This window comes from Eptatretus burgeri, chromosome 8 (assembly GCF_056783735.1).
Source record: "Eptatretus burgeri isolate ZD-2024b chromosome 8, Ebu_testis_v1, whole genome shotgun sequence".
In the NCBI taxonomy this organism is placed as follows: Eukaryota; Metazoa; Chordata; class Myxini; order Myxiniformes; family Myxinidae; genus Eptatretus; species Eptatretus burgeri.
Window position 1 is genome coordinate 108,118,432 of NC_140968.1, and position 25,958 is coordinate 108,144,389.

At 41.0% G+C, this 25,958-nt stretch overlaps 1 protein-coding gene across 2 annotated transcripts in view; it reads right to left on the minus strand.

Annotated features, from left to right (window-relative positions):
* Positions 1 to 5,315: 5,315 nt before the first annotated feature.
* The window catches only part of SEC61G (SEC61 translocon subunit gamma), a 36,724-nt gene continuing 16,081 nt past the window's right edge, over positions 5,316 to 25,958 (minus strand). The window contains exons 2-4 of one of the 2 annotated variants that reach the window (XM_085893488.1): positions 25,379 to 25,479; positions 16,563 to 16,665; positions 5,316 to 5,791 (exon numbers count right to left, since the gene is read on the minus strand). In XM_085893488.1, the coding sequence (XP_085749614.1) occupies positions 5,782 to 5,791; positions 16,563 to 16,665; positions 25,379 to 25,479 (214 nt within the window). In that variant the 3' untranslated portion in view covers positions 5,316 to 5,781. Of the gene's footprint in view, positions 5,792 to 16,558; positions 16,666 to 25,378; positions 25,480 to 25,958 lie in introns of those variants that run through there. The other variant, XM_085893489.1, reaches the window with a different exon arrangement.

Here is a 25,958-nt window from a genome sequence, read left to right on the forward strand (position 1 = left end):
ATAAATTCCAGAAAGATTAAAACTCCTGGGCTGCCATTATTTCATAAACTTAAAATACTGGTGTCTGATACTTCTAAAACTAGTGTCATTCATTCCCTAACAAACATAAGTATACTCTTGAATATGAAATATTCCATGGTCATAACAATCAAAACGTGATTAAATGTTTATAGGACTATGGACTACTACTAGAAGTTACTCGACCTGTAACTGCTACTGGTGGTAGTAGTATACTCGTTGACTCGACCCTATTACTCGTACTCGATCTAAGTTTTTAGATGTAGATCTAAGTTAGACTCTACTTTAAAGTTTTAGCATTTTTAGATTTAAATGTTGCTGTTAAGAAATAAGATTAAGAGTAAGAGTGGAAGTGTATCATGTGTATGGCATTGCCTTAGCTTGGAATGATAGTTATAATATTAATAATACCATACAATACAACAGTATAGAGTCAGAAGATTCCTATGAGATGTGGAGATGGATACAAGTTCATAAAAATGTTCATACAATAATTTTTGTAGACAATTATTATACTGTCACTGCAAATCGCATAACTATCATTATCAACTAACATAAATTGTAATACGTGGGACAAACGAGAAACAATAGTCGCCACTATTGTACACTTGGGGGGTGGGGGGGGGAGATGAAAGGGCCGAATCATTTCATTCAGGATTCTCGTTCTCAATAAACAGTACTTACACTCTTCAGCTTGATTCTCTCGTTCTTGTCTTTTCTTGGCTCTCTCGATCTTTGTTTTGTCAGTAAATCGCATATAACATGCACGATGATATCCAACAGAGTGGTCAGGGCCAGCAGAGACAACATCGAGTTGTTCTTCCGCCAACACGAGCTCTAAATGGAATCTTTGGATAGCTTTGGTAGCAATGGCACCTTCTCTGGTATTCAAGTCCTTCCACTGATGGACACATTCGCGAAATTTTCTCCACCTTACATCTGAAAAACTCATTAGTTTGTCTGCAGATTGGTCCACCAAATGCATGCAGCACTCCATGTCGCGTCATACTACGCGTACATTTACTCGCTCTTTGTTACGTTGCATTACGACACCCACTGTACGATGACTGATTTGCTTGTTTTGGTGGAGCCCCTGTTAAAAGCACTATGATTGCCCAATTAAGAACTAAGCTGACATCATCACTTCCCTGAGATCGTCGGCTGCAAGATTAATTTTAGTCCTTTCTTCAGATTTCTGTCAAATACACGTATGTTTTGAAGATGGGAACATTAATAGACACACTTATAAATATACTCCAGGATCATTAAAGGTCAAATAAAGTACTTCTCTATTGCAGATCAGGGAAAGTAGGAATTTTGGAGCTCGGCCCATGGTCTATCTAATTTGTGATGTTGTGGTAAATATATCTTGATGGAATGAATCTCTAATTTGTGATGTTTTGGTAAACACATCGTGAGAGAATTAATCTCAAATTGGTGATGTGGTCAATATATCTTGACAATGAATCTCTAATTTGTGATGTTATGGTCAATATATCTTGATATAATTAATCTCCAATTTGTGATGTTTTGATAAATATATCTTGAGAGAATGAATACGATGCCCCGCGAGGAGGAGTGATATAAGCGACATTTTTTTAATGATATGATGATGATAGGCTCGGATGATAGGGTAAGGGTTAAAATAGTGCTATATGGCATTAACTCCAAAATGGCCGATGTGTCCCTTACATCACTCCTCCTCGCGGCACCTCGTATCTAATTCGTGATGTTGTGATCAATATATCTTGATGGAATGAATCTCTAATTTGTGATGTTTTGGAAAATATAAATTGATCAATGAATCTCTTATTTGTGATGTTATGGTAAATATACAGAATGAATCTCTAATTTGTGATGTTTTGGAAAATATATATATATATATATATATATATATATATATATATATATATATATATATTGATAGAATGAATGTCTAATTTGTGATGTTATGGTAAATATACAGAATTAATCTCTTATTTGTGATGTTATGGTAAATACATATTGATAGAATTAATCTCTAATTTGTGATGTTTTGATAAATATATCATGAGAGAATGAATATCTAATTTGTGATGTTGTGGTCAATATATCTTGATGGAATGAATCTCTAATTTGTGATGTTTTGGTAAACACATCTTGAGAGAATTAATCTCAAATTGGTGATGTGGTCAATATATCTTGAATGAATGAATCTCTAATTTGTGGTGTTGTGGTCAATATATCTTGATAAGATGAATCTCGAGTTTGTGATGTTTTGGTAAATACATCTTGATAGAATGAATGGGGGGGCGGAGCAGGGGAGTGGAACCTCATCACACGTTGATATACACTCCTGGTCAAAAGTTTTAGAACACCCCCATTTTTCCAGTTTTTACTGAAATTTAAGCAGTTTAATGTTTCAATGTACTCTAAAATTAAAGCATAGAACAAATAAACAATTGCAGATAAAAAGGATATCATGGAATCGTTTTGTTGAACAAAATTTAATCTAAATTTTTGACTCATCAAAGTGGCCACCTCATGCAGATATAACAGCCGAACATACTCGTGGCATTCTTTCTTCAATGGAAATCAAATATTGTTTGGAAAGTTCTTCCCAACACTGTTGCAGAAGTTCCCACCAATGTGTTGCACTTGTAGGTTGCTTTGCTTTCACCCTTCTGTCCAGTTCATCCCAAACCAGCTCGATGGGGTTTAAGTCTGGAGACTGTGCTGGCCATTCCATGATTTGAAGCCTACCGTCTTGTTATTTTCTTCTAAGGTAGTTCTGACAGAGCCTGGAGGTGTGTTTTGGGTCGTTATCTTGCTGTCAGATGAACCCCTGACCAACAAGGCATAGACCAGAGGGTATTGCATGACATTGCAGAATGCTGTGGTAGCCCTTTTGGTTCAGGGTGTCAGTCACTCTGAGCAAGTTGCCGACTCTGGATCCAGCAAAGGAGCCCCAGATAATTAAGTTTCCTCCTTCATGTTTGACAGTTGGTGTCACACTGAGGAACCATCCTTTCGCCTCCAACGGCATACAAATACCCTGCGTGATGAACCGAAGATTTCAAATTTTGATTTATCGGTCCATAAGACCTTCCAGTTTTCAGTAGTCCACTGGTGGTGCTTCATGGCCCAGGCAAGCCTCTCTTTCTTATTTTGCGATCTTAGCAATGGCTTTCTTACTTCCACTCGACCTGTCAAGCCTGCAGCTCGAAGTCTTCTTTTCACAGTTGAAACTGAGACTTCCTTACTTCGACCAGTGTTAAGCTGTGCTTGAAGTTGCTGTCCTGTGAGCCGCCAATCCTGCAAGCTGTTGACTCTCAGAAACCTGTCTTCTGATTGTGTTGTGACTTAGGGTCTGTGAGACCTCTTCCTGTCAGTTTCTTCCAGTTTCCAAGTGCTTTTTGATGGTATAGGAAACTGTACTCATTGACACCTTGGCTTCTTTGCAATTTCTCTAAAGGAAAGACCTTCATTTTTAAGGGTTATAATGGTCTGTCTGTCTTCCTTTGTTAATTGACTTTTTCTCACCATTATGACAGCAATATACTACTTCCTGCAGTGCAATATTGTCCAAATAATGCTTCAGTGGGTGTAGCAACACAGTCTGTTCCAACACTACTTTTATACAGACAGAGGGTTTGTAACGAATCAACAAAAGTTGGGACACCTGTAGGAATTGTTTGCATCAACTATAAAGGCTAAATTTACTTCCATTGCTGCAGAACAGCTGCAGTTGCTAATCCATTACTTGTTCCCTGAAAAGGCCTTTTTTAACAACTCTGAAATTTACATTATTTTTCAGTCTTTGGTAACCTAACGTTTTTTTTTGCGTGACTTTTTTTTAACCTCTGGCAGCTTACTGCTTAGCTTTGTCCCATTTCATGTTATTCACTGGACTTGAGCTACTTAAATTTCAGTAAAAACTGGAAAAATTGGGGTGTTCTAAAACTTTTGACCGGTAGTGTACACTCTGGGAAGGGGGGGAGGGGTGGGAGCAAGGATTGGGGTGAAAGGAGAGGAGGGTGGTGCGTTGGGGATGGGGGTGTTCTGAACTTGTGTTTGGAAGGGGGACTTGATGGGGAAAGGGGGGGGTGGGGGTTGATTTGCCTTTGGGAGGGGGGACTTGAGAGGAAGCAGGTTGGGGGGATGGTCCCATCTGCCAGCATCAGTGCAGGCACACCAGCGATATACTCATCCTTTCACTTGCACACATGTACGGATTTTCAACGGCATGCTCAATTTTCCCCACACTGCACGGTATGTCCCGCGTGGCTTCGGTGCCACAGTATGTCCACTCTCCATGTGCCAAAGTATATGGTTTGTGAGATGGCCATGTAACCTCCACCATCGCGCCACGCACCACGGTGCCATGCACCTCGGGCCCAAGTACAAGTTTGGTCAGCTTTCCCACGAACTGCACATACATAAATCGAGTATGCAGGCACAATCTGCCCTGTACGTGTCCCAATTTCCTCCTTGGTGGAGTCCGAACACGAGGTTCGATTCAACGTTGAAAGGTTTTTTTTTTGTTTTTTTTTCACAATAGGTGTATTAATATCACTATATTAAGGGAAGGCAGCAGCTGGAGGGTTTGGGGAGAGGAAGGGAGGGGAAGGTAGTGTGAGGGGAGAGGAAGTGAAAAAAAATTCAAAAATCGGCATACGTTGGCTAAAACGTCAAGGTGTGACCGGGCCTTAAGCATCCACTCCTGCCCCTCATTCCTCTCCACACCCACTGTTTGTCCATCCATATCTCCCTCTACCTTGGCCTTCAACTCTGCTGTTGGTGCCCCCTCCCCCACCACTCTCTCAACTGTTCCTTTTGTCCTCATCCATTCAGTGTACTGATGTTTTCGCTCTTTCGCGAGCCTCGACTGTGTCCAAAAATAAAAATCTGAGGGACAGCACACACATTTATGGATCACTCTGCCAGTGAAACACAGCGATGACAGTTTATAGCTGAGTTGGGATTCAAATCCAGGCTGGACAGTTTTGAGTTGGGTGTTCATACCACTTGGCGATCCTGCCACCCCTCATATGTTAATCAATTTACTTATTAATTATCTTTTCCCATCAGAAAGGATTTTTTTGTAAAAGTCCTCACCTATGTATTTTTATGTTACACACATGAATGCCACGGCTCCTATCTTTTGGCCCACTCTATACTTTGAAGACTTGCAACCCCTGTTCCGGTTCTCTCCTACTTCATCCCTACCTCCAGCGCATGAGCACATTTGTGAGTTCACAATATAGTTGTCTATTGAGACAATGAAAATCATCACATTCATTTCACACTGTAAAAAGTCATTTGCCACCAGTTTTTTTTTTTTTTTAATTTAAGTTTAAAAAAAAAAAAAAAGGCAATTTTTAGAAACCAATGTGGAGCGAGTTGTACATTGCATACAAAACAAATCCATAAAAGTAACTCATTTGAAAAACAGCAAAATAAATGGAAATTTGAAGGGAATTCATGGCAATATGAAAGTCTGAGTTGGATGAGCAATGCGTGCAGATATCAAAAATAAATTTAAATCCAAACATTGCCTTTTAAGCAACAAATTAAAGATGACAATGTTTCATTTTGAAAATGTTCATTTCTGTTCAAGTTTTTAAAAACAAGAAAAACAAACTGTTTTTAGATCCACATTCTTACCCAATCACAAATATTTTGAAACAAATTCTGCCAGTAATGCCAGGATAAAACTTAAAATGATGAGAAGGGTCCACAGATGCTGTTAACTTGCTCCGTCCATCACCAACCATCCACACACTAGCCCCCACTGGAAGTAAAAACACAATTTAATCCGCATGTGTGATGGGACACATGCATATACCTTATCATTGACAAAATAATAATAATTTACATCACACAAACGTACAACACATCATTGATAAAGTAATAATTTACACAATGCATCCTTACCACATTATTGATAAAGTAATAACTTACACAATACATACATACCACATTATTGATAAAGTAATCATTTACACAATACATACATACCACATTATTGATAAAGTAATCATTTACACAAAACATACGTATCACATTATTGATAAAATAAATATTGACATTTACACAATACATAGACACAATACAATTATTGTACACCCTAAGCATCCACTCCTGCCCCTCATTCCTCCCCACACCCAATGTTTGTCCATCCATATCTCCCTCATAAAATAATTTATTGATAAAATAATAATTTACGTAATACATACATTCCACATGATTGATAAAATAATAATTTACACAATTCCTTCCAAACCACAATATTGATAAAGTAATAATTTACACGAGCCGAAACCCCATCACAGACGGATTCCGTTCATTCAACCACCCTCATCAGCTCACCTTGCCTCGAGGGACATGGACTGGACAGGGCGTGCTTGCCCCCGCTTACTCATCCCCCGCCCCTGCCCCATCCCCCCCGCCTTCAATTTGCTTACCCCCGCCCAAAAATTTAATTACCCCGGCCCCGCCTCCGCATCTTCACTCCGCGCGCGCGCGCACACACACACACACACACACACACACACACACACACACGTACACACACGTACACACACGTACACACGCACACACACATGCACGCACACACAGTTCTCTTGATTCCCCGCCCCACTTGCCCCCGGGCCCCCCTCCCCCTGTCCACCCCCTCACATTCAACCCTGCTTAATTCACCCCAGTCCCTGCCCACTGATCCCCCGCCCCATTTCCCGCTTTCAATTTGCTTACGCCCGGCCAAAAATTTGCTTACCTTGCCCCCCGCCTCTTCACTCCCTGCCCCCGTCTCTTCACTCCTCGCCCCTGTCTCAACGAAAAGTGTTTATTCTGCTTCAGAGTTGAAAGTTGACTATTGCCACTATGTGCGATGCACTCTTACAGGTACGGTACAAAGTTTCTTTCAGTGCAGGTCACAGTACTGAGAAAAACGTGACGCGACAGCTCGGAGGAGCACAAAATTGGTCCTTCAGTATTAATATAGAGATACAATGTTTCTTGTTACATTTTTGTGTCAAATTCACATTCTGAGGTAGTCAGCATGTGCAGAAGAGGGTTTTACATTGCAGACGCTATTTTTGAGGAGTGGAATTACACCGCTCAGCGGTAACGGTCTGTCGACGACAGACGTAATGACGTCAGCGAACGACCGATAATGTCATGACGTCCTGACGCCTCTCAGCGGTGACGTCACACGTCGCCATGTAAACGAATGTAAAACGAAATGTGTTTATTCTGCTTCAGAGTTGAAAGTTGACTATTGCCACGATGTGCGATGCACTCTTACAGGTACGAAGTTTCTTTCAGTCCAGGTCACAGTACTGAGAAAAACGTGACGCGACTGCGAGGAGGAGCACAAAATTGGTTCTTCAGTATTAATATGTAGAAGATACAATGTTTCTTGTTACATTTTTTGTGTCAAATTCACATTCTGAGGTAGTCAGCATTTGCAGAAGAGGGTTTTACATTGCAGACGCTATTTTCGAGGAGTGGAATTACACCTCTCAGCAGTGACGGTCTGTCGACGACAGACGCAATGACGTCAGCGGATGACCGATGATGTCAAGACGCCTCTCAGCGGTGACGACACACGTCGCCATGTAAATGAAAAGTGTTTATTCTGCTTCAGAGTTGAAGTTTGACTATTGGCACGATGTGCGATGCACTCTTACAAGTACGAAGTTTCTTTCAGTCCAGGTCACAGTACCAAGAAAAACGTGACGCGACCGCGAGGAGGAGTACAAAATTGGTCCTTCAGTATTAATATATAGATAATACATACATACCACATTATTGATAAAGTAATAATTTATACAATACATATGTTACACATGGTTGATAAAGTAATAATTTACACAATACATACAAACCACATTATTGAGAAAATAATAATTTACACAATACATACATACCACATTATTGATAAAGTAATAATTTACTTTATACATACATTCCACATTATTGATAAAGTAATAATTTACTTTATACATACATTCCACATTATTGATAAAGTAATAATTTACACAATACATACAAACCACATTATTGAGAAAATAATAATTTACACAATACATACATACCACATTATTGATAAAGTAATAATTTACACAATACATACAAACCACATTATTGAGAAAATAATAATTTACACAATACATACATACCCCATTATTGATAAAGTAATAATTTACATAATACATACATTGCACATTATTGATAAAGTAATAATTTACTTAATACATACATAACACATTATTGATAAAGTAATAATTTACTTCATACATACATTCCACATCATTGATAAAATAATAATTTACACAATACATACATACCACATTATTGATAAAGTAATAATTTACATAATACATACATTGCACATTATTGATAAAGTAATAATTTACACAAAACATACGTACCACATTATTGATAAAATAAATATTGACATTTACACAATACATACAGACACAATACAATTATTGTACACCCAAAGCATCCACTCCTGCCCCTCATTCCTCCGCACACCCACTGTTTGTCCATCCATATCTCCCTCATAAAATAATTTATTGATAAAATAATAATTTACACAATACATACATTCCACATGATTGATAATTTATACAATACATACATACCACATTATTGATAAAGTAATAATTTATACAATACATACATTCCACATCATTGATAAAATAATAATTTATACAATACAAATGAAACACATGGTTGATAAAGTAATAATTTACACAATACATACATTCCACATCATTGATAAAATAATAATTTACACAATACATACATACCACATTATTGATAAAATAATAATTTACACAACACAGACATTCCACATAATTGATAAAATAATAATTTACACAATACATACAAACCACATTATTGATGAAGTAATAATTTACTTAATACATATATTCCACATTATTGATAAAATAATAATTTACACAATACATGCATACCACATTATTGATAAAATAATAATTTCCACAATACATCCATTCCACATTGATGATAAAATAATAATTTCCACAATACATCTATTCCACATTATTGATAAAACAAGAATTTACACAATACATCCATACATTATTGATAAAATAATAATTTACACAATACATACATACCACATTATTGATAAAATAATAATTTACACAATACAGACATTCCACATAATTGATAAAATAATAATTTACACAATACATACAAACCACATTATTGATGAAGTAATAATTTACTTAATACATATATTCCACATTATTGATAAAATAATAATTTACACAATACATACAAACCACATGATTGATAAAATAATAATTTACACAATACATACATACCACATTATTGAAAAAGTAATAATTTACAAAATACATACATACCACATTATTGATAAAATAATAATTTCCACAATACATACAATCCACATTATGAATAAAATAATAATTTACACAATACATACATACCACATTATTGATAAAGTAATAATTTATACAATACATACATTCCACGTGATTGATAAAATAATAATTTACACAATACATACAAACCACATGATTGATAAAATAATAATTTACACAATACATACAAACCACATTATTGATGAAGTAATAATTTACTTAATACATATATTCCACATTATTGATAAAATAATAATTTACACAATACATGCATACCACATTATTGATAAAATAATAATTTCCACAATACATCCATTCCACATTGATGATAAAATAATAATTTCCACAATACATCTATTCCACATTATTGATAAAACAAGAATTTACACAATACATCCATACATTATTGATAAAATAATAATTTACACAATACATACATACCACATTATTGATAAAATAATAATTTACACAATACAGACATTCCACATAATTGATAAAATAATAATTTACACAATACATACAAACCACATTATTGATGAAGTAATAATTTACTTAATACATATATTCCACATTATTGATAAAATAATAATTTACACAATACATACAAACCACATGATTGATAAAATAATAATTTACACAATACATACATACTACATTATTGAAAAAGTAATAATTTACAAAATACATACATACCACATTATTGATAAAATAATAATTTCCACAATACATACAATCCACATTATGAATAAAATAATAATTTACACAATACATACATACCACATTATTGATAAAGTAATAATTTATACAATACATACATTCCACATGATTGATAAAATAATAATTTACACAATACATACAAACCACATTATTGATGAAGTAATAATTTACTTAATACATACATTCCACATTATTGATAAAATAATAATTTCCACAATACATACATACCACATTATTGATAAAACAAGAATTTACACAATACATACAAACATTATTGATAAAATAATAATTTACACAATACATACATACCACATTATTCATAAAGTAATAATTTACACAAAACATACGTACCACATTATTGATAAAATAAATGATATTTACACAATACAATTATTGTACACCCTAAGCATCCACTCCTGCCCCTCATTCCTCCCCACACCCACTGTTTGTCCATCCATATCTCCCTCATAAAATAATTTATTGATAAAATAATAATTTACACAATACATACGTACCACATTATTGATAAAGTGATAATTTATACAATACATACATTCCACATTATTGATAAAGTAATACTTTACATAATACATACAAACCACATTATTGAGAAAATAATTTACACAATACATACAGAGCACATTATTGATAAAATAATAATTTACACAATGCATACATGTCACATTATTGATAAAATAATAATTTACACAATACATACATACTACATTATTGATAAAGTAATAATTTACACAATACATGTTAGAAAGTCTTTGCTGTTTTCCGATGTGTATGAACGTTTGGTACTGTTGTGCCCATAAATGTTTCATGCAATCTATGAATGCCATGTTAGTGTAGTGCAAGCCTGTAATTCTTACCTTTCTTGGCAATTTTCCCACCGGATATAGGGAGAGCTTCCGGTTTCTTGTTGGTTGGGGTGAGTGGACTTTCGCCATTTTGCCTTTGCTTGCTGAGCGGACTTTCGCCATTTTGCCTTTGCTTGCTGAGCGAGACTTTCGCTATTTGTGCTGTTACATCAATAAACCATTGTGCAGAAAGGAACTTCAGTGTCTCATCTCATCCAAACAGTTTGATCACGGTATTTTCCTGGATCCGCAGTTCATCGTTATCCTCCGTACTAGCAGCCTTACCGTAGGATTCCAGAACCTACCTTTCATGGTCCTTCGAGCCGGATGACCGAACAGCTGGGCAAGGAAACCATTGACGAGAACATCACCAACACCCTGACTGCTGACAGTACTCAAACAGCCGACAATACCAGCGACATTATTCCGGATAGTCCTTTAACCACGAGAGGCACGAACCCATTTGTCTGTTTCCACGGCCGCTGTCAGCCCCAGACCAGCTGTGTCCACATCAGCGATCAAATTACCGGACCCGGCCATCATCAGCATTGGCAATGAATTACTGGCGTCTCCTCGAGCTGAAAGGAATCGACGTATGACTGAACGTTTGAAAGACTATGTTCTTAACTACGTACCTTCGAACATGAGTGGTCCTTCCCTTAATCAAGAGAGTGGATCAGGTTCTTCCCATAGACTACATTCGTTAGGAAGCAATCAGCCAAAGACTGCCTCACAATGTAGTACATGCAACCATAGTTCTGGCTGCAGTCGTGCATCTATTACATCCCAGCTCAGTGACATCCAATCGGCTATTCTAAAGGAAAAACGAAAGCAGACAGAGTTGGAGGAATTAAGATGTCGATTGGAGGAGGATGAAATGTTTGAGAGACGTGTGAAACAACTGCAGGACGAAGCCCAACAAGCTCAGAATGTGGAGCGTCGAGCTCTGAGGGAGCGCGAATCCCTAACTGTTCATCGAGCAAGACGTAGATGTCTAAGGCAGGCAGGACAGGAACTGGAGGAAGCACGACTGATAGTGTCATTCTTGGATGCAGGAGATGACTCCCTTACCTCACCAGTCAGACGTCCGGCCAACACCACACAACAAGCGATTCCGAACAATGGTAAATCGTCATATACTCCATCGGTTCAACCAAACAAACTGTTGTCAGCGCAGCTGCCGCTACTGAGGCCAGTGCCGGCAATAGCCATCACCGAGGACCTACAACCCACTCCTCAATTAAGGATGCATGACAACACATCACTCAATGAGAATGTAAAGCAAATACAGCCAACTACATGTCTTGATGGTGTATCATCAAACCTGCCTCCTCATGGGGTGACTACAGGGCACTCAGTAGGTGGACATGCCCCGGCATATTCATCCACTAACACCGCTCCATTCCAAGGTTCAAATTTCCATCCGAAAATGTTGCCATGTCATCAGGCACCATACCTACCATCTTTGGTGACAGCACATGGGCATCTGCCTGACCCATCTGAGATGCCTGCAACACCCAACCTCATGGACCTGTTGATAGCTTCATCCTATGGGGTACCAAAACCAAGTATTCCTTATTTCCAGAGTGGCAGGGAAAGTGACTTTGCCCTTCTCAAGCTGGCATTGGATAGCTTGATGAGTAATCACACATACTTGTCAGAGGAATACAAATATCAAGTACTCTTGAGCCACCTTAAGCTACCGAGTGCGTTCAAGCTTGCTAAGGCATACATGCATGATCCGAAGCCATACACGGCGGCCTTACGAGCCCTGCAGGACAAGTATGGACAGCCGAGGCAACTAATACAGAGCGAAATTGGTGCTATCTTAAACATGACACCAGTGAAGATTGGAGATGCAGAAGCCTTTGAAGACTTTGCTCTAGCAGTGCACGCCCTTGTGGGTATGTTGCAATCACTCGAGGGTGAACATGGATTTGAACTACGATGTGGCTCACATGTAGACAGGCTGATAAGCAAACTGCCGCCAACTTATCGTGATGGATTCGTTGAGCACTGCATTAACAAAGGCCTCTTCAATGCAGATTCTAATCAGACCTACACATTGCACCATATAGCAGATTGGCTGCAGGCAAAGTCTCGAGCTAAACGTATAGCGAACCAAGCTGCTGTCCTCTACAAATGTGAGAGCCAGAGATCAGAGAGAAAGGAAAGCGTTCTTCGTCTTTCAAGGAGAAAGAATCACATGCATCTGTGTTTTACAACTCCAAGTCACCGATGTCTGGCACAAAGACACAGCCATCGGGTAATGTTTCTTCAACAACGAAACCGAGGCAACAACGCAAGCCCTACTGTCCTCACTGTAACACAAGTGACCACGACCTCGGTTCATGTGCAGAATTCAGAAAGCTTTCCACAGACCATATCATCAAGTGGATAAGGGAACACGACCAGTGTTGGAGGTGCGGTCGAACACATACGGCTGATCGATGTACACTCAAGAAGCCGTGCATTACCTGCAAAGAGTTATATCTAACCATCCTACATGACACTGCACAGAGATTCACCAGCACTGTCCTTATGACAGGCTCATCACCATCTGCGGTGTACCTCGACAAGCCTTCCCGTCCACATGATGTCATGTTAAAGGTCGTGAAGGTGCTTCTTTATGGCCCACAAGGATCCATGGAGACCTATGCCATCCAAGATGATGGTTCAGAAAGGACCATGCTCTTGAATTGAGCAATGGAGCAGCTGAACCTAGTGGGTAAACCTGAAACATTACTGCTCAGGACGGTGCAGTGTCCTGGTGCTTCTGTCAAGCTTCAAATATCTTCGGTCAAGAACCCAAAACAAAGATACGCGATAGATGGAGCATTCACTGCCACAATGCTGTGCTTACTTGAGTATTCTTACCCAGTAGCCACTTTTCAAAAACGGTATCTTCACCGAGCTGGGCTTCCACTCCCTCTGATAAGGTTCAACCAACAATATTAATCGGGTCAGATTACCCTCACCTCATCTTACCAAGGAAACCTGTGCAGTTCGGCTCAAAGGGTGCTCCAGTAGCTGTTTGTACCAACCTGGGCTGGTCACTACAAGGACCAGCCAGTATACTGCAGCAAAGCGTAATTCAGCAACATTGCCTGTTTACAGCTGTCATGCAATCATCAACAGATCTTATGAAAAATGTGGAGAGACTTTGGCAGACTGACATCCTACCATACGTCAGTGAAAAACATGCAACCCGCTCCAAGCAGGACCAGCAAGCAATGAAACTTCTGGAATCTAGAACTGTTAGAATCGAGATAGATGGAGTGCAACATTATGCCACAACGTTACTCCGTGCTCATGATGGAACACACTTTGCGGCAAACAAAGAACCTGTGTTCTTTAACCTGAAACACACCGAGCGACGTCTCTTAAAAGGTCCAGACCTTGCGAGGATTCATTCTGAACAGATACAGAAACTTGTTGATGCAGGTTAATGTGAAGAAATTGAGTGATACAGAAGTTGATGCTTCAAACGAATCCTGGTTTGTCCCTCACCATGTAGTCAGACACAATGGGAAGTATCGATTAGTATTCAACTGTTCGTTCCAGTGTAAAGGCATGGTTCTCAACGAACACCTTATCCCTGGACCTGTGATGGGCCCTTCTTTACTTGCTCATACCATCACCATCTCTTTCCTAAAGGATGTCTGGCAAACCCAATCCCCCTCCCCCAATCTACAAGTGGAACTGTTATAATTGATGGTTGTCTGGATGAACTGTTTGTAGGTTGTCAGAAGTGATTCTGTGTGTTGTTAGAATGCTCCAAAGCTTGTATTCATGAGTGCTTTCTGTCAAGGTGGGGCACGTCCACTCAATGTCACACACCTGCAGGACACATGTTATACTTCCTTGCACCAGCTCCGTGCACTTTTGACTTCATCACCGGCCTCTAAGGAACTCCTGAGATCCTTCTACAAAAGCAGACTCTCACAGCCAAAGGTCACCCTGATAGTTACGCGTCATATCCACTGTAGGGTCTCTCATAAAATAAAACGAGCACTTGCAAGAGACTCGCAAAGTTGCAGCAATGTTGGAGCATAGTAGGAAGGGAGCAAATACCACAGGAGCAGATGATGGTGCAACTACTCTCAAGTCCTGAATAAGCGTGCATGCACGCTTTTTTTTTGAGGTGAAAATCCCCCTTTCACGGCCTCTATTTGGGTCTACACGCTTATTAAAAAAATCGTTCTTGCCACCCTCAGGTCATATTTACACCGGCGAGCATGTAGGGTGACAATGTTGTCCCGTCGAGAGATGTGTCGTCTTTACTCCCAAAATTCCTTCATCTGCCACCGATCTCCGCCATGGGTCTGGGTACTGTACCGCGTCAATGCGGGTCCTGCCGGTTGATTCGTTCGGCTACCTGAGTGTGGTGCCACTGACTCTCCCATACCGGAGAAGTACTGTACTTACGTCGTGGTTTACTTGTATTTCAATCGTTTCGTGTCATTGAGACAAGATGGAAGAAGAGTCTGTCCTGACGGATATTGAAATGGAAGGAGGTGAAGAATTAGACGAGGTGTCTGCTGATGTCAGTGGCGGAAAGGTGAAAAGATATCTCCTGATAGTAGTAGCACTGGAAAGGGTGCATTCAGGGATCGTAAGCGACAGTACACCCTCGAAGAGGGAAAGTCGCTTGGAGAACTTTGTCATAAATTCAAAGCGGACTTCGACCGTGAGTACGCGGCAGGAAAGTTGATGTATGATAAAAATAAGAAGTATGTACGGCTTCTCCCAAAGGCGGGGTTCATCTCCAGAGATGTCCGTGAAAAATTTCCACGGATTTTCCACCCTACACGCTTATTCCGCCCTCTACTCATTAAAATTTGGAAAATGTTCCACCCTACACGCTTATTCAGACCCCCATGCTTATTCGGGACTTGAGAGTAGGTTATGGGAGTCTGCGCCATTAGTTATGGGGACAAGCATTGACCTCTTGTCACGAGCAACACTTGCTGCTGTGGGGAGCTTGCACAAGTGAGAAGCACCTTCATCTCAACCTACAAAGAAGTTGGGCACATGTCGCCTCTGCCATAGCTTTGTCCAGGATACAGCAAGCCTGATGGTGTTTCACTTCAGCTCATTTATTCCTCGACTCATTGTCTGTCCTCCCTGTTTCCAACCTGTGTGTGTTTTGGAATCCTGCCTTCCAGCTTCAAGGTAAAGACAAACTGAATTTTGGTTTGCCATTCCTTTTAATTATTTTTTGGACCCTGTCTTTTTGAAGAAATTTTTCCTGGTCTTCAAAGGTTAATTGCCACCACCTTGGTTACTTTTTTTTTCTTTTTCTTTAAAACAATCAACATTAGCTCGCTGCCTTTTATATGTTTGAAAATGCAGGCAAGTTTTTGATGAAAGTCGTAGTCTGAATTTGGAATGATCTTAAATGCAATTTAAGCATACTAGTGGTAACAATAAATAGTAAGCAGGATATGCAGGATGGTATAATGAACAGAAGCATTATGTGGTTGAATTGCAGATGTCAATTAGGTGGGCCCAAATGATCCTCTTGATGAACAAAGCATCGCCTTGGAAATGAACTTACACAATGATGTTGTTGATAGGGATGTGAATAAGTTTCACAAAGAACCCAATGAAACCCATGATTGCAAATCCAATTGCTGTTGCAATGGCAATCTTCTGAAACTCTGCAAACACAGGAACAAATGCAGGACATCAACAGGAGAATTCATCAAACACGATACCTCGGCGCAGTGATGAAGTGTATACAGTGTTTCAATTTTAATAAAATAATGATATTAGCACGTTGACTGCTGACTGCGAGCGCACTCGTAGTGCTGGGTCGACCAGATTCTACCACTACGAGTATTCTCGTAGAAAAGATTACTCTATTGTATTGTAAAGAGAATATGCTGCGGTGCCAGATTAACATAACAAATAATCTTCTGGTAGTTCAGTTCGGTGAACATAAATCCATGTAATAATCATGATCATCGTTGTCAGTCTCTTTAAGAAGTGTTGCCACTTCACCTGCATTCATATGTGCCATTTCAAAGGGTAATAATGAGTAGCAAATAACACTTACATTTGCTCATTGAAGAGTAAAATTTCAAAATAAAGCACTGTATATACACATGCATACTTGCCTTGAAAATGGGAGTGTTGTGTACAGTACGAGCCGGCAGTGAACGTGCTAAAGATCGTCAGAGAAATTCCCGAAGTTTAGCACTGCTGAAGCAATCTTATACATAACCTTCCACACGGTAATAGTGGCATTCAATGTCAAGTGTACACACCCTCCCCACACTAATACCTCATTTTCTCCCCATATGTTGGTCATTTATTCACTTGGGTGAAAAAACTCAAAATTCCAACTTTTAGACCTGTGGGCCAATCGGGGGCCATTTTAGGGGCCCCCCAAATTTGGGCGCCCCTGGCTGCCCCACAATCTTCCAGAGGCCATATCACAGGTTTTAGTGGTCCGATTTGGATGATCTTGGTATCAAAATGCTCGTAAAAGCGAGATCTTTCGAATCGCTTAAAGTAAAATCACTCCGAAACAGTAATTCAAAAAGTTATAGTTTGGGGCGCCCTTTGACCTTGGGCCCCCACTCCCCAGCCAAACCGATGGTCCCGATTTTCTTTGTGTGAGAATACCCCTTCATATACTCCAACATCTGAGTATAAATGAAAATAGGATCTCAATGGGTTAAAGTGTGATGATGGTTTTATTGTTCGGGGACTCGGGTGCTGGACACACAATACGCCACAATTCATAGCACAATATTTGAACAGAAGATTTCCAATACACTATGTCAGTATATTGTACATAAATTTTCCACATGCACATGCAGGAACTGGAAGCGATACTAGTATGAGTAAGAGTTTTTCCGAGCATATTATAGTCAAGATTTTTTGTCAACCAATGTTTTATTTGACAGCTGTGTTTCTTTTTTTACTGATTGTGTAGGTTCAACCTGTTGCAGTTTTTGGTTCGACGGAAAGAAGTATATCAGAAATGTCTAAAATGCAGTGATCTTCAATGTCAGGAAAAAATAAACTACATGCGGGCCCGTTTGGATGAAGAAACTTCACTTTCACTTCATGAGTGTCCTGAAAGGCTTCCATGATGCAGGCAAGCCACCATTTTCCATTACAGTGCACTGTGACATAACCTGAGAGTTTCCCGTTAAAAGTTGGTGTAGATTTTGAAATAGCTAGCTCGATACGGAGTTCCTCGCTAAAGCTGAATTCGCATACTTGAAGAGCAGTTCCAGAAATAGGTATGAAAGCATGAAGTTTTTGAGTTCCAGTTATGGTTTTGGCCGTTTTTAACCTTTCTTCCAGATTTCGTTCTTCCTCGTCATACGCCTCTTGTATCCCGTAACCGAACTCCATTTCATTCAAACCATTTTCAGCAAAGGCGAAAAGATCTTTTGGAGAAATAATTTGACTGTCGTAAGGTCTACGCAGGCTCTCACGTGTTGCTTCTCGTTTGACTGTACCTCACATGCCATCTGAAGGGCCCTTGCCATGACTTGTGGCAAAAAAATGCCATTCTGCGTCAATACCATACTCGATTTGTGATGACATAGGTTTATGAAGGTTTTGAAATTCTTATATTGGCCAGCGCAACCGTCTGAGAAATAGTAAAGTTTCTTTACATTTCCAAAGCTAGATTTCAAGTGTTCAATGAGCATTCTTTGGAAGAGGTGGACTGAGGCAACAACGTGAGTATTGCATCCTGATATAATCGTGAACGAATCGTGGTTTAATTTGCCATCGTCCAATTTGAAATAGTAAACCCAGGGGTGAATTGTCGCTTGAGAGCAGCTCCAATGGAATCCTTGGGCCGTATCCTGTACGCCAAACGAATAGTTCTCTGAGAAGTCTCCAATAATGACAAATTCTCCTTCGCCGATTTCGTCTTTCTTATTTTTCAGAAACTGAGATTGGGCTTTGGCAATGAAGTCGTGTCTCACTAATTTCACTGCGCGTTCACAGAATTCATTAATGAATTCTTCCAAAGGCAGGGCCATGGAGCTCAGTTCAGATCTGTCGGTGGATGTCCACCGTTTAAACTGAATTTCATCAATATCCTCGAATTCATAAGCACTCAGTAGCTCGGTTTTGAAGTCTTCAATTGATGGGCAACTTTCACAAGTTCTGAAATAACATGCCGGTTGTGCTGGGTTACAAACTATGCGTGCTATCACATGATGATAGCTCGGAAGTTCGGCTATCTGTGGCATTTTGGAACCAAACATCATGAGTTTCACATTTTGATGTATCGTATCGTATACACATACACTGTGTGTACCGCCTGAACCGGCCAGGAGAGACTCTGAGGGACGGAGCATGGCGATCTTCACAAATCCAACTTTCAAGCCACAGTTCTTCTCTTTGAATTTCTGAAACAGTTCCCTGATATTGTTTAGTACCAGGCACGTTTGAATTTTGTCTTTTCCATGTTCATTCCTGACCACCACACAGTCCTTTTTTCCTGGCATTATTCGGCTGACTTCATCACTTCGGTAAAATTCGGTTATGGCGGACCATTTCACTTCATCAGGCAATATTTTACCCTGTTTGGGATTTGGAGACGATAGCATACCATTTTCTTTCTCTAAATTTTTGGCTTGCACAGCCATTCTTTGGGAGCAACTGAATTCACTCATCATCCCTCTGATGCTCATATTCCTAGCAAATATTGTCAGTATACGTATTTGCTCTGAACGGCTCGAAACAACGTATTTTTCTTTCAGGCTTTTGATCACCTCTGGCATGCAGTTTTCATCACATGTTGACGCTGTATTTTGTGTTTTCTCCGCAGTGCTTGGTCCAGCAACTAGTTATCCTGCCCCACAGAGGGAGGGAGCGGGATATTGTAATCGTCCGGTTTGTTTGTCTGTCTCTCTGTTAGCAACTTGACGGCAAAACGGCTTTAGCAAACACTATCAAATTTAATCCACAGGTGGGCAATGAACCTTGGACGACCTCATTAACTTTTGGGTCCAATTGGATCAAAGGTCAAGGTCAGGGTCACGAAAAGATAAAAATCGTTTTTCGCTCATAACTTCGTCAAAATGATCTGATTTACTTCAAACTAAGCTTATAGCGAACCTTATTCTATTTGTCACTTATAATCCTACACATTCCTATAGTGAAAAATGCATATTTGTGAAGATCGGTAGGGTCCAAAGTTTTGGGGGTCATTGTCATCTGTCAAAATTACAAATTTTCCATTTAAACTAAAATATTCCTTATTCTATTCCTTATAATCAACATTCAGGTTAAGGATGTATCAAATTTAAATTTGATCCCCAAAATAACTTTATGCCTTAAATGGGCAGGATTTGTTGTGCCTGGCACCACTTGTTCTAATTTTTTTTCGCACAGAATCTTCCACTTTACTCTTTTCAGGAACGTACCCTGGGTTCCATTCCGCCTTTCGTTTGTCGAATGGGCTTTCGCCTATCATCGATAACGACTGATTTAATGGGTCAACTTCTGCTTCTCGCTCAAAAACCTCCTCGTCCTCATCTGTCGAAATAGATTCTCCAATGCCTTCGATAGTACCTTCTGATGATAATTTCGAACTGGTCGAAGATGATTCTTCAATACGCTCTGGTAACAACTGAGAAAAATTTTTTCTGCACGAAGTACAAAGTCTCATCTCTTTTCACTTTCGAAGAAAATTTCATCAACATATCATTTGACACATTGCGAAGATCTTTTCGTCATTTCGTTTTATGGCAGCTGAACGGATCGCAACAGTATTTTCAGAACTCCTTTCGATCTTCAGTCGCCATGCTTACTGAAAAATATGCAAAAACTGAGATTAGCCCATTTATAACTTAATTCGATGATGGTTATACAAAAAATGTACACTTAAAAATCAATAGACACAATAGGCAGAATAGTTTTTCGCAAATGATGCAATATATATATATATATATATATATATATATATATATATATATATATATATATATATATATATATATATATATATATATAAATGAATATAATGGTCCAGAGATGATGATTGTCAATTTCAGACATAAAGTCGCCTGCCAATAGGTGACGTCATTGGAACGATGACAGCAAACGTCGCCCAATGTCGAATCAAGAATTAGTGATATGTGGACCCTGAACAATAAAACAATCATCACACTTGAACCCATTGAGATCCCATTTTAATTTATGCTGAGGTGTTGGAGTATATGAAGGGGTATTCTCACACAAATAAAATCGGGACCATCGGTTTGGCTGGGGAGTGGGGGCCCAAGGTCAAAGGGCGCCCCAAACTATAACTTTTTGAATTACTGTTTCGGAGTGATTTTACTTAAAGCAATTCGAAAGATCTCGCTTTTACGAGCATTTTGATACCAAGATCATCCAAATCGGATCACTGCAACCTGTGATATGGCCACTGGAAGATTGTGGGTCAACCGGGGGCACCCAAATCTTTTTGGGGGGGCCCTAAAGTGGGCCCCGATGGGCCCCCAGGTCTGAAAATTGACACAATGTTTTACCGTGGATTCAAACACTTGCACCAAAAAAAGAGTGAAATCTGAGACCATGTGTCAAAAATGCGCTGAAAAATGTGTACTTGACATGGAATGCCCCAATAAGATGTCGAGTCTCAGTTCAGGAGATGGAGGCTGCAACCTGAGACCATTTATCATTAAGTTTCGTTCCGAGGTCGGAAGTTCGAAAATATAAACACGAATATTCGGAGAACAAGGTAAGATCGAGCATATCCGAAAAGTTGAGCTCTTGTGATTCCTGCCAGTTTAGATGTTTTGTAAGCTTGGATGTTGGACTATTTTCTCCACGGTGAAGCATGAATTGTGCACTGCTTTTTGAACCTTGACCAATCACAGCGCTTCCTTGTATCAAATGATGTGCGCGATCGTGAAGCCCTGTCAATGTCACAAGTTTGTCACGTCGAGCACATCATCATCATCATCATCAGTGAAGCGCTTTCTGCACTGCAAAAATGTTAAAGATAACCGAATTCACCCATTTCCTCCACTTTGATGGACTAAATGTCACAAATGTTCGATCAGTTGGGTCCGACCGGCCGGTGCACGTCGCTATGTTAATGGCAAAGGACCACAGGCATCTCGTCAACGTCGAGTTCAGTGACATTCCTCCCGATACAAGTTTTCATGCGACCTGTTATCGGCATTTTATTAATGACCGTCTGAGCGAACTTGGTGAGAAAAAGTGACTGAAGAGGAAGCTGTGGTCCACCTCCTCTGAGTTTGAGGGGTCAGAGCTGAACGTTCTAGTTCTGCCTATCTTCTTCATCCCAAGCGAAGCCCATGGGGAAAAAATTACATTCACCATCGGGTCTTCATACCCGAGCAGATGTCCTGCCTGCAATGTGCATAATGGAAATTATTTGATGCCAATTTGGATGACTTTTCAGGAAAATTACTGGAAGCTGCTACACTGAAAAACAATGAAAGCATTCTGATGTATATTTGGAGAAAAAGACCGTGTTGCCCTTGATGAGAGATATCATAATATTTGCTACAACGAATATTGCAGATTCCTGTTGAACAAAAAGAAACCAAGAACTGCACCTGAGAGGTAAAAAATAATCATCATGAACGCAACAATAAGTTTATGTCCAAGATTAAGGATGTGCATGATTCGATATTATGTTTATACAATTTCATTGCCAACTACGCTGCAGCCTCTGATTGCTTCATTTTGCAGTCCGGTCATAGGAGCAATTAATCAAGAAGTACTTGGACCATGCTGTGCTGTGTCCATGCTCATTTCATACAAAATCCCTGATAAACTGTCAATCCCTTGTAAACTGGACGGGAAGGGGAGGGGTGGGAAGGAGGAGGGGTGGACTGCAGGAAGCGGGAGGAGAAGATGACTGCGGGAAGGGGGAGGGAAGAGGACTGAGGGAAGAGGAGAGGACCGCGGGAAGGGGCGAGGAGAGGAAAGGACCGCGGGAAGGGGGAGGAGGAGAGGAGAGGACAGGAGAGGACCGCGGGAAGGGGGAGGAGAGGAGAGGACCGCGGGAAGGGGGAGGAGAGGAGAGGACCGCGGGAAGGGGGAGGAGAGGAGAGGACCGCGGGAAGGGGGAGGAGAGGAGAGGAGAGGACCGTGGGAAGGGGGAGGAGAGGAGAGGACCGCGGGAAGGGGGAGGAGAGGAGAGGACCGCGGGAAGGGGGAGGAGGAGGAGGAGGAGGAGAGGACCGCGGGAAGGGGGAGGAGGAGGAGGAGGAGGAGGAGAGGACCGCGGGAAGGGGGGGAGGAGAGGAGAGGACCGCGGGAAGGGGGGGAGGAGAGGACCGCGGGAAGGGGGGAGGAGAGGAGAGGACCGCGGGAAGGGGGGGAGGAGAGGAGAGGACCGCGGGAAGGGGGGGAGGAGAGGAGAGGACCGCGGGAAGGGGGGGGGGAGGAGAGGAGAGGACCGCGGGAAGGGGGGAGGAGAGGAGAGGACCGCGGGAAGGGGGAGGAGGAGAGGAGAGGACCGCGGGAAGGGGGAGGAGGAGAGAAGAGGACCGCGGGAAGGGGGAGGAGGAGAGGAGAGGACCGCGGGAAGGGGGAGGGAAGAGGACCGCGGGAAGGGGGAGGGAAGAGGACCGCGGGAAGGGGGAGGGAAGAGGACCGCGGGAAGGGGGAAGGAAGAGGACCGCGGGAAGGGGGAGGGAAGAGGACCGCGGGAAGGGGGAGGGAAGAGGACCGCGGGAAGGGGGAGGGAAGAGGACCGCGGGAAGGGGGAGGGAAGAGGACCGCGGGAAGGGGGAGGGAAGAGGACCACAGGAAGTGGGAGGGAAGAGCACCACGGTGAGGAGGAGGAGGAGGAGAGGAGAGGATCACGGGAAGGGGGAGCGAAGAGGACTGCGGGAAGGGGGAAGGGAGAGGACTGCGGGAAGGGGGAAGGGAGAGGACTGCGGGAAGGGGGAAGGGAGAGGACTGCGGGAAGGGGGAAGGGAGAGGACTGCGGGAAGGGAGTGGAGAGTAGGGAGGGGAAGCAAGATAGGTGGGGGGGGAGAGTGACGCCTCACCAAACTTTGCTAAATACTGTGGTAGGGAGGGTGCGAGGATGAGTGGGGGGGGAGACACACACACACACACACACACACACACACACACACACACACACACACACACACACACACACACACACACACACACACACACTTGAGAAAAGAGTGAAAGGTGGAGGGGGGGTGGAGAGTAGTTATAAAAAATAAATAAAAGAAAGAGAAAGGTGAGGGGTGGACGTGGCATTCACAAAGATTGATATTGTCATGTCCACGCCGGTGAAAACCGACCTGGACGGAGAGCCAAACAGTTCTCCCTTGGAGGCATGCAATTGATCCTTTTAGATTATTGCAGGACAGGAGGGGCGAAGCACATACCAGACGTGTTCACCCGGACGGAGGACAGGGGTTTATACTCAAACCCACAACAAATAGACAGACATAAGCAATCTTAATAAATAAGGGTTTAATGACACGGCCGAACACACACACACACACACACACACACACACACACACACACACACACACACACACACACACACACACACACACACACACACACACACACACACACTGACACAGCAGAGTTTGTAAAGTAATCTGCGGGCACATCTGCAAAAACATTGATATCCCATCCCATTTGTGGGAACACGAACCCAAAGAAATCACTGGAAACATGGAAGTAGTGCTTACGTACGACCTTATGATCCCATCGAGCGTGAACATCAAAAACAAAGCATTGCCACCAGATATCATACTTCAGTACAAAAAGAAAAGAAGGCATTGCTAATTGAAGTTTGAGTACCTCACAATGTTGGCGTAAACAACACAGAAATCAAGAAAATGACCAAATACCAAGATTTCAAAAATGACGTGAAAAGATCCTGGAAGCTGAATAGCGCCGAAATTGTACCAGTGATCAATGGAGTAACGGGAATGATAAAAAGAACCTTATAGATATCTTAAAACCCATCCCTGGGAATATTACTTCAAAGGAACTGCAATTGGAAGCTCCCAGGGCTTGGTGATGATCCTCAAAAGAGCCCTCGGAACGAAACTTTGAGAACAAGAAAACTTCACAAATTTGTCCATGAATCACGCACGATCCCTTACAGAAACTGAGGTGGATACCTTGATACCTGGGAGGACTCTATTCCACCTTCTGAAACCTGCATATGGAGATAACGACCAACGACACGCACCCCTTTTCATAATCGATAAAATCCAGTTTCCTTCAGCCACTTGTCATAGCTTAGAATAGCAAGCCCCATAATAAATCTCATGGTCTTACGTTTCCCCTCTCTATGGCAGCTATGAGTTTCAACTCTAAATTGAAAATTATGCAACTTGTGGGAACAATTGTGCTAAACGCTTACCTTTACGGTCTGGTTTAGTGCAGCGTTTCACGAGTCGAATCGAGTCCTTCCCAAACTGTCTTGCAGGTTCAATAAATTGATGCACCTGATCCATGACAGCACTGTGGGTAATAAAAATGAAAAACATGTAAAATTATTACTTCATATATGCACTGATCTATGGCAAGAGTAGCTTACACTGAAATCACATGCAAGACAGACATTTCATTAGGCAACATAAGGGTTTAATGGTTTAATGGTACCACAATGTACTTTTGGACCAGAACAAATAGTATCGAGGAAATGAACGGGTTTGCAGTAACACTTACCTTTGCCAGAGGAGAGGGTTTTACATTTGGGTCCGTTTGTTTGTCTGTACAAAACGCGAGTTTGTTTGTATTAATTATATGAGACCCGAGACCCCGCCTCCACATATACAGTGCCTATAGAAAGTCTACACCTTCTTTTGAAAATTATCACCTTTTGTTGCCTTATAGCCTGGAATTAAATGACATTAAATCAGATTTCTTTCACCTTTATTTACACATGATAACCCACAACTTCCAAGTGAAAAACAAATTCTATAAATATCAGAAAATTA